Source organism: Agrilus planipennis, unplaced genomic scaffold (genome assembly GCF_000699045.2).
Source record: "Agrilus planipennis isolate EAB-ADULT unplaced genomic scaffold, Apla_2.0 scaffold243, whole genome shotgun sequence".
NCBI lineage: Eukaryota > Metazoa > Arthropoda > Insecta > Coleoptera > Buprestidae > Agrilus > Agrilus planipennis.
The window spans coordinates 442,312-460,126 of record NW_020438952.1 but is presented as its reverse complement, the minus strand read 5'-3'; the positions used below and the strand labels follow the sequence as shown (position 1 = coordinate 460,126).

The 17,815-nt window shown below is 35.3% G+C and overlaps 1 protein-coding gene across 2 annotated transcripts; it reads right to left on the bottom strand.

Moving 5' to 3' along the window:
* Positions 1 to 5,993: 5,993 nt before the first annotated feature.
* Positions 5,994 to 13,978, bottom strand: LOC108740658 (15-hydroxyprostaglandin dehydrogenase [NAD(+)]-like). 2 transcript variants are annotated; one of them, XM_018475059.2, is made up of 5 exons: positions 13,839 to 13,978; positions 9,962 to 10,088; positions 9,578 to 9,684; positions 8,232 to 8,560; positions 5,994 to 6,258 (listed from the first exon to the last, which is right to left on the bottom strand). In XM_018475059.2, the coding sequence occupies exons 1-5, from the start codon at positions 13,932 to 13,934 to the stop codon at positions 6,126 to 6,128; spliced, it is 792 nt and encodes a 263-aa protein (XP_018330561.1). In that variant the 5' UTR covers positions 13,935 to 13,978; the 3' UTR covers positions 5,994 to 6,125. The 2 variants fall into 2 exon arrangements, with proteins under 2 accessions (XP_018330561.1, XP_018330560.1); XM_018475058.2 differs by lacking the exon at positions 13,839 to 13,978 and adding an exon at positions 11,494 to 11,660.
* Between the last annotated feature and the right edge of the window lie 3,837 nt (positions 13,979 to 17,815).

Below are 17,815 nucleotides of genomic sequence, written 5' to 3'. Positions count from 1 at the left end.
AAGATTTAACTAATAGGTTTAATAAATACCTACATACATTATATATTATATTAGTAAATTAATATTGATTTTTGTTCTCTCCATTTAACTACAACTCTCGAAACGTCACAATGTGCGCAGTAACTTATGTGTCATTATATGGGAGTTTATACTGTATTTGTTGCTATGTATAAATTCAAGGGCATTAATAATAAAATTGTCATTCATTAACGTATTACCGGAATGATACCAAATGAATAAAATAAATAAGTTACATTTTTTTGATTGCAATAAAATACGTAACATGTTTTATTGATTCACTTTATTAATTACATGAGTTATTCATAACTGATAATGTATATATGTTTAATGATCTTTATAATACCTAAAAGAAAAATTTGTGTTTAGAAGAATTATTAAAAAGATCGTAACTATAAAATTAAATGAGCAAGATCGAGACCAAGAGCAAAACAGAGTACATCAGCAAAAGCAATACCAAGAGATACGAATACCGAGACTGTCTTCGCTAATATTAAATATATACAGGGCAGTCATTGGCATTTTTGAAAGCCTTGTCTTATGGACACTACAAATTAAAGCAATATAAAACGTGTTTTCTTTTTGAAGCATTGCAAAAACAATCTTTTTGTCTAGATGTATTTATAAATAGGTAGGATATGCATTGCCTTCAAACAAGCCAATTGTAAGTTATCAAAAAAATGAGCAATTTCTACGTTCGACAACTTTTTGCCTTATTCATAGACAGTACAGTCGAATTAAGAACCGAACATAGAGATATTTAATTACATGCATCCACATTTAATTAATTACAGAGCAACATCACATTTTGAATAATAAGACGTTGTGTAGGACCTTCGTTCAAAAACATACAGGCATCTTTTGATCTAAATAACAAATTAATACAAGTCCTATGAAAAAGTGGACTTACGAAAATATAAAGAGAATATTATAGTGAGTGGAACATACGGAAGAGAATATTAGAAGTAAAAAATAAAGAAAAAGACCGATAAGAAGTTGGATGAGAGACGAAAGACAAAACGAGAAAAATTAAAAAAAAGCGTGCAGTCCGAAAGAAAGAAGAAAGTGAAAAGATAAAATAAAAAGAAATGTGTTATTGAGATGGACAAATTTAATGTGTTAATGAAATGGCTAGAAGAATTAAAAAACGAAAGTCAAAAATATGGGACAAAAGTGATGAAAAACAAAGAAAAGATAGGTACTTACAAGAAAAAAGAAGATGTTGAAAATTGGAACAGAAACTAGATGAAATTCAGGAATAAAATAGAGTATAAAGGACGAACTGGAAGATCTGGAGACAGAGACTAGTGGAAAGGTACAGGACATGGAAGAAACATTGGACTAATATAATCAAGAAGGCGGAAAGGCATGGTCTAAAATAGGAAAGTACAGCTTAAAAGAAAAAGTAAAGGAATTACTAATAGAGGAGCTGGAGATAGAGAAGCAAACGAAGAAGCAGAACAGAAGAATAAGGAGATTACAAATGGAATTAGAAAAAAAATGAAGAGAAGAAAACAACTGAACCTGATAATCTTTGGAATAAACTTGGAGGAGAATAAAGAAAATAAGGAGTTGGAATGAGTTACAAAAGAGAAGATTGAAACTGAATGTGAAGAACGTATAGAGAGTTAAAAAGAGGGTAAATGGGGTAAGAATGGAGAAGTGGGAAAATAAGCTGCAGGTAATTAGAAATGGTAGAAAGCTGAGGGGGTGGAGGTTTATATATGAGATGATATGACTATGGAAGAGAAAACAATACAAAGGATGTTGGAACAAACGGTAAAAGAAGGGAGAAGAAAAAATATGGATAAGGTGACTTTTGGGTGCAGGAAGTTAATAATAGATGAAGTAGTACGAGTAATGGGACGAAGAAATTGTAAAAAAAAAGAAGGAAAAGGGACATTTCGTTAAGAATAAGAAGATAGGTAAGTATAATGAAGGGATGATCAATGGAAACAAGAATGTAAAGTGTAATTAAACAGTAGCATGGGTCATTTAATTGTTGGTAGATTGTGAAGTTCTATAATTATAAAATAACCAGTTTGGTTTAATAAAGATTATATACGAAAATACACAAAAAAAAAATACAAATGCAAATTAAGACCTTTAAGAGGTGTTACGCTTTTTCCAAATGACTGAGAGTTTGGTTACTTTAGGTCAGTTTGTAGAGGAGCAGGTTCACCATTTTGGTTGATCAGACATAAAAAGAATAAATTGTGACAAAGAAATGTGTAATTGCTTATGGAACGCATTTTTTTAACCAAGTTCATCTGGAGATATCACCGGCCCATCTGGAACCTGTCCAAAACTAGCGGAACTCTCAAGATCCTTTGAACAAAGAGTTACATTCCACAAAGGCTTTAAATTGTATTTATTGTACTTAGGTGCAGTACTTTTTATTTTAAAGTGAAATGAATGGTCAAAGAATTGAACGAATTTCCCTATAGCACATCGCATTTTCAAAAAAATGATTGCATGTAATAGAATATCGCAATGCTCAGTTCTCAATTCCCTGCTAGTCAGAAAGGAAGTTCAATTTTGCAGCATTTTTTCGCAAACAAACCAACAGTAGAACATTATTATCTACATAATTTTATGATAGTAGACTGAAATAATAGCCCTTTCAGCTGAAGCACATGACTACAAGTACGCACCTATCTAAACTAATATAAAGAATAACACAATATATTTTAGATATTAGGGTAAAGTAATAAAACTCACCGAAGGAAATGCATGAATGCAAAATGTACCTAATGGTACTTTTGCTTTGGCTTTGATTGATCCATGGGAAGCATTAAATTTGTAGACACCATTAATTTATTGCGTAATTTCGAATGTTCTCGTAACTATTAGCGCACATCGGAGCAAGACATTCCTTGCCACACACGCATCTTACGACTGACGAGTGACGAGACCGTACGTGAACGGTTACTTGCGTAATACAATCGCTGGTGCCGCCGTTGGTTTTATTACGGAGAGCTTTTCAACTACTACTTACGCCTACTTCTGATACACGTTAAAACAATGAATAGCATCAGGTTTTATTTGAAATATTAATTAAAGAGCGTTTCATACATACAGGGTGGAGCAGTAAACGCAAAGAACAGTAACATTAACTAAAGATTTAACTAATAGGTGCCTATGTACAAAAAAAATCAGACCGTCTTACAATTCAAATCTATTATAAATAAACGTAAAAATATTGAAAATTTATCAAGACGGTTCTACTACCGTTTGGGATAAGGAGAAGCAACATTCTTAATATTTAAGATATTAACGTTTCACCAAATTGCACCATCAATAAATGAAGTAGCATGAGCTCCTGTAAAAATTTAGAACAAGAAATCGAGGAATTATGGGTGAATTTATTTTTAGTTATAAAAACTGTAGGTACTTCTAAGATACATGAATTATCAATACATTGCCAAAAAGAAGTTCTTAAAGGAAATTGTGATTATGAAGTTGATTTGCACTAGCATTTTTAACGGTGAAAAAATAGTTAATTTGAAAAATGCTAAGTGCTAATTAACCAAGAAAATCTTGTTCTTTTCCAATTTGCATTCCAGTAACAGTGGCGTAGTTCAGGGGGTTCAATGGATCTCCCTCATGGATTGGGAAGTTTTCTGTCTTTTGCTAATATGAAGGCTATGCTCCACGCTTATATCATATACTTCATAAGGGAAAATTGCAATATTTAATTATTATTTGAACCAATACCATGGGACACTCTTGGACTTGATATTACCTTCCTTTACTGAAACTAGTACAATTATAGGGATAGATATACAGGGGCAAAAGATTAGTATGCTTAGATTTGCAGATGGTACAGTAGAATTAGCATTTAGCAAGGAGGAGTTAGAGATAGCTTAAAATAAAACGGGTGCGATACTGACAAAACAGTATTGTATGAAAATAAATAAAAGTAAAACAAAGATAATGGTATGCAATGGAAGAAAAAGTAGGGAAAGAGCGAATATAAAGATAGGAGATGAAAAATTAGAAGAACTGGCCGCTTTTAGGTATCTAGGAAGTCAGATAAGTCAGGGCCAAAGGAACAGTAGGGTTATAAAGCAGAGGATAACGCTTAGTCGAGTATCTTCCAATAATGCTAGGAATGAATAGGTATTAGAAAGAATAGGAGAACAGAGGACTCTATGGAATAAGAAATAGGCGAGATAGGTTGGTAGGACACCTCAAGAATGAAGATCTAGTCAGAGACATATTAAAAGCAGAAACGGGAGTTAAAAGGAGTAGAGGTTGATCTAGATTAGCTTACTGTTCGCAAATAGTTAAGCATGTGGGTTGTTCTACTTTTAGGGAAATGCGAGGATTAGCGCAGGATAATAAAGAGTTGAGATGCGTGTCCAATCAGTCTTAGGACTGACGACTTTATGATGATGATTACCTTTTGGATTTCGCCTTTTCCTTGTCCACAATGATTTTGACTCTGTTAACTAGTGTTTCGATAACTCAATTGTACTAGGGTCAATTGAAAAGTCCCCGGCCTGACACATAGATGGCGGCACCAGAACTAAATCCATATGATTTTCAGTTAGTCCTAACCTTCAAAAGACGCGTCTATAAATTTGACGGCTGTCGGATCATTAGTTTGTGAATTATAGCATTTTTAGTGAAGCAACTTTTGTTATTGTGAAAAAAATGGATAAAAAGGAATTTCGCGTGTTGATAAAATATTGCTTTTTGAAGGGAAAAAATACAGTTGAAGCAAAAACTTGGCTTGATAACGAATTTCCGGACACTGCCCCAGGAAAATCAACCATCAAGGATTGGTATGCTAAGTTTAGACGTGGTGAAATGAGCACCGAAGACGGTGAACGCAGTGGACGCCCAAAAGAGGCTGTTACGGACGAAAACATTAAAAAAATCCACAAAATGATTTTGAATGACCGTAAATTGAAATTGAATGAAATAGCAGACACTCTACAGATATCAACGGAACGTATACATCACATCATTCACGAATATTTGGGTATGAGAAAGCTCTGTGCAAAGTGGGTGCCGCGCGAGCTCACTTTTGACCAAAAACAACGACGAGTTGATGATTCAGAGCAGTGTTTGAAGATGATCACGCGTAATAAACCCGAGTTTTTGCGTCGATATGTGACAATGGATGAAACATGGCTCCATCATTTCACTCCGAAGTCCAATCGACAGTCATCGGAGTGGACTGCACACGATGAACCCGCTCCAAAGCGTGCAAAAACGCAACAGTCGGCTGGCAAGGTTATGGCGTCTGTATTTTGGGATGCGCGTGGAATAATTTTCATTGACTACCTTGAAAAAGGAAGGACCATCAACAGCGACTATTACATAGCGTTATTGGACCGTTTGAAGGACGAAATCGCCGAGAAACGACCGCATTTGCAGAAAAAGAAAGTCCTGCTTCACCAAGACAATGCACCGTCTCACAAGTCAGTGAAAACGATGGCAAAAATTCATGAATTGGGCTTCGAATTGCTTCCGCATCCACCGTATTCTCCAGATCTGGCCCCCAGCGACTACTTCCTGTTCTCAGATCTCAAAAGAATGCTCGTTGGGAAAAAATTTTCGTCGAATGAAGAGGTGATCGCCGAAACTGAGGCCTATTTTGAAGCAAAGGACAAATCGTACTACAAAAATGGTATCGAAAAGTTGGAGGATCGCTATAATCAGTGTATCACCCTTGAAGGGAATTATGTTGAATAAAAAAAACGAATTTTGCAAAAACAATGTGTTTTACTATTTTAGGCCGGGGACTTTTCAATTGACCTGTTATATGATATTTTTATATCAGTAAATAAAAAGGCCACATAAGGAAAACATCATAGGTCCTAGGTCATGTGAAGTTAAAGCCTACGCTCAGCACAAATTTCAATGTATGAAATCTCATCACTCACTTTTCATTGTGTATACGAGTAGACGTTTTAGAGGGCAGGTTAAAAATTATCAAAAGGTTGTAAATAAACACTCATGAATTAAAAGTAATCACTTTATTGCATTTGTTGTGGCATGTACTTATTTCGTAATTCAATAAAAACTCTTGTTATCCCAAAAACATGAAAGAACCATGATGAATTAAACGAGGAATAACGTGGTTATGATTTGGATCAATTCTTGTGTCTCTGGTCACGGTGTGGAAAGTCTATTTCGACAGCAGGTTCCTTTCCCTCAACTACCCAAACTGAGCCACTTGTACCCTTGACCAGAACATCAACCAGACCTTTGGCAACATATTCCGGTCTGAAAAATAAACAACAGGCATTTGTTTTCAAGGTTGTTAATGTTTTAAGGTTGCATTTTCCAAATATATTATCGTAGAAATATCCAATCTGACAATTCCAACTGTAACTCATTTGCTAGTTCATTTTCAATAGTTATTAAAAATATAAAATAATTCGAAGTGGTCTGTATTCTGTCGAAACTGCCAGACGCGAATCGCGATTTCGATCTTTTTGGATCTCATCAGCGCGTCGCAGACATCTCCGACCGAACACAGGCCAACTTTTACCTGCTGTCTTAACAGTGCGTTTCAGAAAATACTACAAACGGCACAGTGAGCGCCATCTGTAGCACGATGCTACATTTTAGGATTACGTATTTTTCGAAATATTATTGGATAAATGCCTAAATCAATCTACTTTTATCCAGTTTCTGAATTTTCTGATAGCAATTTAAGTTCTTTACTTTATGACACTCCTTCATCGATTAATGCTTTACAACCTGTTTTACAGTAATTCAGTTTAACATAAAATAAAAAACAGCAAAACCGTTAGTCATCATCAAATGTCATTTAAAGGGTAGGTAATTGTAAGAAAAGAGACACTTCGTTGGTAGTTTTGCACACAAAAGTACTCCCGTTGGTCTACACGGTCTTGTATGTACGACAACAGACATTTAGGTACAGGTCTGACGAAGGAAGCTGGCGAGCGGTCGCGCAGGTACTTGCCCATTTGTGACCTATTTGGGTAAGACACTTGGAACCCACACACAAATAAGCTTTCAGTAGGCGTAAATTATAGTATTAATACAGATAAGACAGTAGCGTACTAGAAAATAATGTAAAAACACGACTTATCAAAAAGAAAAAATTAACCTATTGCTTTTGTTTTATAGTTAGCTTTCACATTCACTGTCATCATGGGAATCTCTATCACTGTCACCAACATCAACAATTAGTTCTTCTGTTTGTTTGTCTATTACTTGCTCAATGATCCCTACTTTTAAATATTTAATCTAAGCCCCTGATAGGAATACTGAAGAATGAGGGCTGTAATCTTTACACCTAAAACTGCCTACTTTTGCCACCGCGCATCCACGCCATTTAAAAATTTCCGCCAGCTTCCAGCGTCAGGCCTGTAAATTTTTTTTACTGCAGTGCACGTCATTGTTTCGTATTTAACAGCTTAGGGCGGTTATCCACGAAGCCGATCAGACTGACGGTGCAAGCACCATTGAGAATCGGATCGGATACACGCCTGCGGCCGTCTATCTTTTTGTTCCTTTATTCATTAACGAATGCATCGTGGGATGTACGTATGCTGTTGGCATATAGAAACTTTTTTTTGACATTCGACAAATGGACTTGAATCTGTCGTCGTAAGTGAAGAATTCATCTGCATATTTATACATATAAACACCCGATGCAGTCAACACGACTCGAGCGCCATCTTCACTTGAAATCGACATTTCGACTAAATATATTAATTGTACACGACCTACTAAATACTAAATGAAAAACTCAATTTGTTTGGTCGATCAACGTTGTTTTAGTAGACACGTTGTATCCGATCCGATGTGGATCAGTCAGCTTCCGTCTCACTACAAAATATGAAGATTGGAAAAACTTTGGCGGTTGTTGTAGAACAAACAGAATAGCTCAAAACTCCAACGCCAAAACACGACACTGTAGTTGTCCGAAGCACTTTTCGGTAACAAAGTTACCTTCTTCAGGGACTGAAGTAAACTTCAAGTTACCTTCTTAAACTTGAAGTTTACTTCAGTCCCTGAAGAAGGTAACTTTGTTACCGAAAAGTGCTTCAGACAACTACAGTGTCGTGTTTTGGCGTTGGGGTTTTGAGCTATTCTGTTTGTTCTACGTCTCACTACAGTTTACCGGCTTCGTGGACAACCGACCTTATTATCTTGAGTTCATTGACCTATCAGTGGCGTATCGTAAAACAAAGGTGCAAAATAATAATTAAGATAAAACTTACGGTTGTTTCTTGAATTGTGGAATTTCTTCAATCAACACAGCCTCGTAATCTGGTCCCAAATTCTTTCCACTCATTTCATTGATAAGAGGTGTGTCGGTAACGCCAGGACATATAGTCAATACCTTAACCTTGCTCCGTTGATAATGCGGTTCTGCACCAAGAGCTCGACTGAAACCGATCACGAAAGACTTGGTTCCAGAATAAATGGGAACGCAAATGAAAGGATCGATCGCCACGATGGAAGCAATATTAATTAAGAAAGATTCATCACCATTTGTGTACTTCGGGAGGTAATCCATTGCCAACAGGCTTCCAATAACAACACCATTCTGAAAAGTTTTCAACAATAGATATATGCCATAAACTTCCCATAAGAAAAGCAAGACACACTTTCGTTTTGTTTGTTGATTTATTAAAACACCTTGTCTTGTTTTTTTCTATTGTTACCGTCGCTAGGAGCGTGGCCAACCACAAAAAGCACAAATAAGCGTACTTATAATATAAATTCTAAACTATTATACACGTCAGTCCTAAGACTGGTTTGGACACGCACCTCCGCTCTTTCCTATCCTCAACTAATCTTCGCATTTCCTTAAAACAGTAATCTAATCTAGGTCTACCTCTACTCTTCTTAACTCCTACTTCTGCCTCTAATATGTCTCCGACTAGACCTTCATGCCTGAGAAGGTGTCCTACCAACCTATCTCGCCTATTTTTTATTGACTTCCATAGAGTCCTCTGTTCTCCTATTCTTTCTAATACCTCTTCATTTCTAACCTTCTCTATCCACGGTATCCTCATCATTCGCCTGTAACACCACTTTTCGAACGCTTCTAACATTTCTTTTCCGCCGCGCCCATTATCCATGCTTCGCACCCATACAGCGCCGCGCTCCAAACATACACCTTCAACAATCTTTTTGAAATTTCTAAATTAATCGTTCGCGAGCATAAAAGTGACTTATTTTTAATGAAGGCGACTCGACCCTGCGCTATCCTCTCCTTTATATCCCTACCACTCCTTCTGTACTGACTTATCTGATTTCCTAGATACTTAAAATGAGCAACTTCTTCTAATCTTTCGTCTCCTATCTTTATATTTGCTCTTTTTTTATACACTTTGTCAAAAAAAATTTATGGATTGTTTGAATCCTACTTCTTTTTAATTTTAAACCAAATTACATATTTTGCGAATGATTTATAGTAAGGGTAATGTAGCTAGTAGAATGACTACACATGAAACATGTAGGCAGACTAATGTTGTACCAAATCACGGATATTAAATAAACACATTACTGGATATATTATAACCGTAACAATATGTACAATATTTTTAGTACTACTTACAACGTTGATTGCCACTTGTTTTTCCCAAATTTTGTCGTTCAAAATTCCGGCGTTATTAATGACAATATCCAAATGTTTGTAGTGCTGCACAGCGAACTGAAATGCACCTGAAATCAATTTTGATTTTTTAAATTAGAAAATATGTTAAATACGCAACACAATTAACTTTTAAAATCAAAGGTAAAGGCTGTTTCCGATTCATGTCATATACAATTGTTTGTTGTTGTTGTCAATATATAAGTAAGTACTATACCTAGGTAGATATTTTTCATTTTACATATGCACATTTTGATACTAATTACTTAATAGTAATAAGTATAACCTACTAAATTCGAATTAGAAAGAATATGCATTAAGAAATACAAAGCAAAAGGTTTATTTTACCTTCGAATGATTGTTTATCTGTGACATCTGCTTGGTGAAAGAGGACTTTTCCTGGAGCAAATTCCTTCCTTAATGTAGTCACTGCAGCCTCGCCAAAGCTGGAGTTTACATCGACCAGAACGACACCCTTTAAACAAATTTAAACGATTTAAATAGTCTATAGACAGCTAGACATTAATTTATTCCAAGAAAATGAAACAGAATAATACACTAACATGTGGAATCTGTTGTTAATAAAAAAATAGTATTTGGATCACTTAAATGGTATGGCACCCTCCGTTTAGGGGTAGCAAACAATTGGACAGATTACTGAATATTGTGGGACTTAAACTTGAATTTTTTCAATAGTCGACAATATATAAAAAATAGCATTATTGTGATTTCTGTTATAACTTTTTCGTTAAAGCATAATACAGTAATTCGTTTTTGCAACATCAGTAAAATACAGTGATATATTTTGTTTATATTTGTGTCTATTATCTAAGAGCTTAAACTGTATCGCGTGCCGACCTTGAACTTGTATGGATGTTTTTTAATAATTCTATTATTTGTTTAATTTATATGTTATCGCCTACTTTTACTCTCTATCTTCTGATTAAAGTGTTATCGTTTTGAATTGAAGCGCAGAACTTGAAAACACGAAAAGAATTTAGGACTGGCAATGTAATTTTTGAATCATGGTCCTTCGAGCCGGATTACATAACTAATAATTGCACGTTTGCTAATATGAAGTAAGCGCGATTGGAAGTAATGTAGGAAAAAGATCGACCGTGATCTATAAACCAATTCAATGCAATGGCTAAATGCGGACCTCCAATATATCAGGATACTTGCTCGGAAAAGAAATAAAAACTGGAAAAAATGTATAAAGGCAATAGAAAGTTTAGAAGACTCGCAAGAAATAGAAGGGTAAAACACAGAGAAAAACAATATCAATCGTAGGAAGAGAGTGGTGAGAGATAGAATCCAGAAGCGATGTAGAAAGAAATACAATAGAGGGCTGGAAAACAACATAAAAACCGAAGTGAGTCTAGTCCACAGATGGCGTTCACTAAGCCGCCTGTATTTATTCATTGAACGTTGTTTATTGGCAGCAAGTTGTCGTTATTCTGTCGATCTATCTATACCGTGCTAATGAGAGTTAAAGCGTTAGAAATCGCGATTCACATAACACAAACCATGTAACCAAAAACAAAGTCAATTAAGTAATTAGATAATGGATAACAGCATTAGAATATGCTTCAAGTTGTCATTTATTCTACCTGAGTTTGTACGTTAAATATCACATGAATCTTCTTATCCCTTATTCATAGTTTTAAGTACCTGCAACTTCTAACAATAATATACATTTACACTACATGACCAGAGTAAAAAAGTCGTCTATATTTTTTGAAAAACTATATATCTAAACTGGTGTAAACTTATACTTAATCTAGTATAATTCATTTACTCATCAACGAAGGATTTCAATTTGTCCCCCACATTCGTACCTCCCATACCTATTTAATTAATAATAAAGTTAATATTCCTACCTTCAGTCCTTTCTTCAAGAGTGCTCTTGCGTACTCTAAACCGATACCAGAAGCTCCACCTGTGATAAGTGCAACTTTTCCCCTTACCACTAACATTGTTTTTTTACAGCATATGTGAGCGCGTCTTGTTAACCGGGGAGTCCTTTACAACACCGATCTGCAATATGCGGATTTGCGGTCGAGTATCCGTATATATGAGCCAAAAAAAGAGCAAAAAGCGCAAGCGTACCCGTGATAACGTAATTTTTAATTAATTACAACTGATTTTTGCATATCTGTTTACTGACCACGATAACAAAAACAACATCTGGCGTCACCAAATTATTATCTACTTTGTTTAAGTCCCATTTTAGGTTGCTTGTTTAGGTGAGGGTTAACTGCTTATTAGCTATAGTTTTTCCTGCCATTTATGCCTTTGGTTTTAGGGACGACCCTATTATTGTATAAGTTATGGAATGTTCCGGAACATTCACAAAAAATTGACCTTTTTGGCTGTATAATCTTAGTAAGTCTAATGTTTTCTTGCCATTCTATTTACATATTTAATGTGATGTTTTTACGTTTTTTAGCCCTGAAAAAGCCCTTTCACCTTGAGGCAAAACGTAGGTATTCGATTATATAGTTATCTAAAATCTATATTTATTCTGTAGAGATCTTGTTGTTATACTAAATCTTGGACTTGAAATCGTTTCAATGCATGAATGACCTAAAATTTAATAACCTTATAATACCTTTCAGATTATTAAGGTGCTGTACGACATCAGGGATGTTGACACCCCAAAAATCTATGTCGATTTAGAGACAACAGAAGTATATTTTGTTGTCAATAAAAAATAGAGCTTTTTGAAAAGTGAAAAACGAAAAATTACTACTTTCGGTGGATTTATGAATTAAACCATTGAAGCAACTTTAATATATTCTTTCCTTTGAACAAAACATTTTTTGTATTTAAAATTTTCAGTTTGCTTTACTAGATTTTAACACTAAATATAAAAAAAAAGAAACTTTCCCACTGTTTGAAAAAAAGAAATGTACAGGAATGTCCCCAGAGTAAATGTTCTTTGTTCCTATATCTGGATAATACGTGGTTAAAATATAGAGACTCGCTACTATATCATTTTCTTTCTGGAAATTCGCAAAATACATCATACCTATAGATAAAATCAATAAGCAAATGTCGCCACTGATTTCTGTTATAATTGTTTCTTTCAATAATTTGCTTTTGCAACATCAGTAAAATACAGTGATACACTTTCTTTATATTTGTGTCTATTATCTAAGAACATAAACTGTATCATATGGTTATAATTAATTGTTGTCAACCTTCAACTTGAATGGATGTTTTTTAATAATTCTATTATTTGTTTAATTTATATGTTATCGCCTACTTTTACTCTCTATCTTCTGATTAAAGTGTTATCGTTTTGAATTGAAGCGCAGAACTTGAAAACACGAAAAGAATTTAGGACTGGCAATGTAATTTTTGAATCATGGTCCTTCGAGCCGGATTACATAACTAATAATTGCACGTTTGCTAATATGAAGTAAGCGCGATTGGAAGTAATGTAGGAAAAAGATCGACCGTGATCTATAAACCAATTCAATGCAATGGCTAAATGCGGACCTCCAATATATCAGGATACTTGCTCGGAAAAGAAATAAAAACTGGAAAAAATGTATAAAGGCAATAGAAAGTTTAGAAGACTCGCAAGAAATAGAAGGGTAAAACACAGAGAAAAACAATATCAATCGTAGGAAGAGAGTGGTGAGAGATAGAATCCAGAAGCGATGTAGAAAGAAATACAATAGAGGGCTGGAAAACAACATAAAAACCGAAGTGAGTCTAGTCCACAGATGGCGTTCACTAAGCCGCCTGTATTTATTCATTGAACGTTGTTTATTGGCAGCAAGTTGTCGTTATTCTGTCGATCTATCTATACCGTGCTAATGAGAGTTAAAGCGTTAGAAATCGCGATTCACATAACACAAACCATGTAACCAAAAACAAAGTCAATTAAGTAATTAGATAATGGATAACAGCATTAGAATATGCTTCAAGTTGTCATTTATTCTACCTGAGTTTGTACGTTAAATATCACATGAATCTTCTTATCCCTTATTCATAGTTTTAAGTACCTGCAACTTCTAACAATAATATACATTTACACTACATGACCAGAGTAAAAAAGTCGTCTATATTTTTTGAAAAACTATATATCTAAACTGGTGTAAACTTATACTTAATCTAGTATAATTCATTTACTCATCAACGAAGGATTTCAATTTGTCCCCCACATTCGTACCTCCCATACCTATTTAATTAATAATAAAGTTAATATTCCTACCTTCAGTCCTTTCTTCAAGAGTGCTCTTGCGTACTCTAAACCGATACCAGAAGCTCCACCTGTGATAAGTGCAACTTTTCCTTTTATCACTGACATTGTTTTTTTACAGATTATGTGAGCAACACTGATTTGCAATTTGCGCTTTTGCTGCCGAGAACCCGTATATATCGGCCAAAAAAAGAGCAAAAAGCGCAAGCGTACGCGTGCTAACGTAATCGTTAATTAATTACAACTGATTATTGCATATCTGTTTACTGACCACGATAACGAAAAGAACTTCTGGCGCCATCAAGTTATTATCTGCTTTGTTTAAGTCCAATTTTAGATTGGTTGTTTAGGTTAGGGTTAACTGCTTATTGCCTGTAGTGTTGCCTACCCTTTATGATGAATTTATTCCTTCATTTGCTATTAGGGACGACCCTATAATTGTATAAGTTATGTTCGACAACATTTAGAGAAAATTAATATTTCTGACTGTATAATCTTAGTAAGTCTCATGTCTTCTTGTCATTCTTTTTGCATATCTAATGTGATGTTTTTAGCCGAGAAAAAGCCCTTTCGCCTTAAGGCAAAACGTAGGTATTCGATTATATATTCATCTAAAATCTATATTTAGTGGTTCTACTAAATCTTCGACTTGAAATCGTTTCAATGCATGGATGACTCAAACTAATCACTTTACAGACTATTGAGGTGTTACACGACATCAGGGATGTTGACCACCCAAAAATCTATGTTGATTTAGACAACTTAAAAGGATATTTTGATGTCAATAGGAAATGGAGCTTTTGGAACAGTGATGTGTTCCTCAAAGAAGAAGTACCAATGTATCACCTGTCAGGTTTCAAATCGGATAAAAAACATAAGAGCATCCGGATTGTATTAGGTTTCCATTCCATGAAACTCAACTGTGTAATAGTTTAATAAAACTCAAAATATCCATCAACCATGGATTATAATTACAATAGTATTGATTTACAGCATAATAGAAGTAGATTTTAAATCTATACGAATAAAGTCTATCTGTTAATGGAAATGTGTGTAATCCATCATTGTATTCAATTCCTAGGAAATGTATATAATTCCTAAAATCGCCTGGAAATGTGTGAAATAAATTATATTAGACACGTTACCTAGGAAATCTATTCAAGATGTTGATTGATTTCCTAGTACAATATCGGAATCTCATACAATTCCTAGGAAATGTGTACATTTACCAGGTTATGTGTGCATTGAAAGATCTTTGAAACAATATATCAACATTTCCTAAATAGCCTCAGAATTCGTACATTTCCGATAACATAACCTGCAACTCTCCAGTAAGTACTGGACAATGACGAAAAGAAAAACCATTTTCTCTATTTTCTGTTTCATCTACATAATTGCTTCCTTTATCTTCATTGAGCTTTTATAGTCATCATCCGATTCATCCCAGAAACATTGATGAACTTCAACTGTCGAAAGTTTTGCGTTAATTTCGTTAATATTGTCGTCACCGCTAAATAGCATAAGCATAAGTCCTACAGGAAAATTTGTGCAAATACCTTCAGCCATCTTTTCATATGAATTATAAATTAATCTAAGATCAATAGATGTCATTTATAAATTTTAAGGGATGTTATAATTTGTTCAAAAGATTTTGACAGTTGAATTAGTTTACGACAATTTTCAGAGAAGCAGGAGATATTTTCAGACAGACGTGATTGAAGAAATAACAGGTCAATTGAAAAGTCCCCGGCCTAAAATAGTAAAATACATTTTTTTTGCAAAATTCGTTTTTTTTATTCAACATAATTCTCTTCAAGGGATTATAGCGATCCTCCAACTTTTCGATACCATTTTTGTAGTACGATTTGTCCTTTGCTTCAAAATAGGCCTCAGTTTCGGCGATCACCTCTTCATTCGACGAAAATTTTTTCCCAACGAGCATTCTTTTGAGATCTGAGAACAGGAAGTAGTCGCTGGGGGCCAGATCTGGAGAATACGGTGGATGCGGAAGCAATTCGAAGCCCAATTCATGAATTTTTGCCATCGTTTTCACTGACTTGTGAGACGGTGCATTGTCTTGGTGAAGCAGGACTTTCTTTTTCTGCAAATGCGGTCGTTTCTCGGCGATTTCGTCCTTCAAACGGTCCAATAACGCTATGTAATAGTCGCTGTTGATGGTCCTTCCTTTTTCAAGGTAGTCAATGAAAATTATTCCACGCGCATCCCAAAATACAGACGCCATAACCTTGCCAGCCGACTGTTGCGTTTTTGCACGCTTTGGAGCGGGTTCATCGTGTGCAGTCCACTCCGATGACTGTCGATTGGACTTCGGAGTGAAATGATGGAGCCATGTTTCATCCATTGTCACATATCGACGCAAAAACTCGGGTTTATTACGCGTGATCATCTTCAAACACTGCTCTGAATCATCAACTCGTCGTTGTTTTTGGTCAAAAGTGAGCTCGCGCGGCACCCACTTTGCACAGAGCTTTCTCATACCCAAATATTCGTGAATGATGTGATGTATACGTTCCGTTGATATCTGTAGAGTGTCTGCTATTTCATTCAATTTCAATTTACGGTCATTCAAAATCATTTTGTGGATTTTTTTAATGTTTTCGTCCGTAACAGCCTCTTTTGGGCGTCCACTGCGTTCACCGTCTTCGGTGCTCATTTCACCACGTCTAAACTTAGCATACCAATCCTTGATGGTTGATTTTCCTGGGGCAGTGTCCGGAAATTCGTTATCAAGCCAAGTTTTTGCTTCAACTGTATTTTTTCCCTTCAAAAAGCAATATTTTATCAACACGCGAAATTCCTTTTTATCCATTTTTTTCACAATAACAAAAGTTGCTTCACTAAAAATGCTATAATTCACAAACTAATGATCCGACAGCCGTCAAATTTATAGACGCGTCTTTTGAAGGTTAGGACTAACTGAAAATCATATGGATTTAGTTCTGGTGCCGCCATCTATGTGTCAGGCCGGGGACTTTTCAATTGACCCTAGTATATATACCACAGGTTCACCAAAATATACAATTTCGCATATGCGACACGTAGTGATGAATAAAGTTGGTCTTGGTCTCTTGGTCTTGCAGTCTTGCATTTTTGCAAAACCAAGACATCAAGACTACCTGTATACTGAGACCAAAACCGAACGAACAAGACCAGGACTAAAATCAACATCGAACGAACAGGACCAAGACTAACGCCTACACCGAATATGCAAAACCAATACCAAATACGTAAGCCTAACCGAAAAATTATTACTTTTGGTAGATTTATGAGTTAAACTATTTGAAGCAACTTGAATATATTCCTTTCTTGGAACAAAACAGGAAGATTCAATTTATGCATTGGAAGGGTATGCTCTCGAGTTTTCATTACTCGCACAGCTAGCGACACTATTCAATTTCAGCATTTAAGACAATTATTGTGTCAGTGACTAGAAAAATTTCTGCTTAAATGAATTGTTAAAAAGAAACGTAAATATCAGGATAGATGGGCAAGACCAAGACTTTACACGCAAGGTCAAGGTCAAACCAGGACCAAGAACAAGGCCGAGACTATATCAGCGAGACCAAGACCGAGACTATATCAGAAAGGCCACAATCATGATCAAGACTACGACCAGAAGTATTTGAGCAGGGTCAAGACCAAGACTAAATAAGTAAGTCCAAGACCAGGAGCAAGACTGATTAAGTACACGCAAGGCTAAGACCAAGACCAAGAATATATCAGCGAGACCAAGACCGAGAATATATCAGCAAGACCAAGGTCATGATTCAGACCACAACTAAAAGTATTTGAGCAGGACTAAGACCAAGACCAAATAAATAATACCATGACCAAGAGCAAGACCGATTAAGTAAGACCAAGACTGGGAGAGTCCTGGTCTTGTTTTGCTCATCAGTAGAAACATAAAAAATGCCGACAAACAAATGCATAACCTTTTAGTTTGATGAATGTTTTACCTTACCCGTATA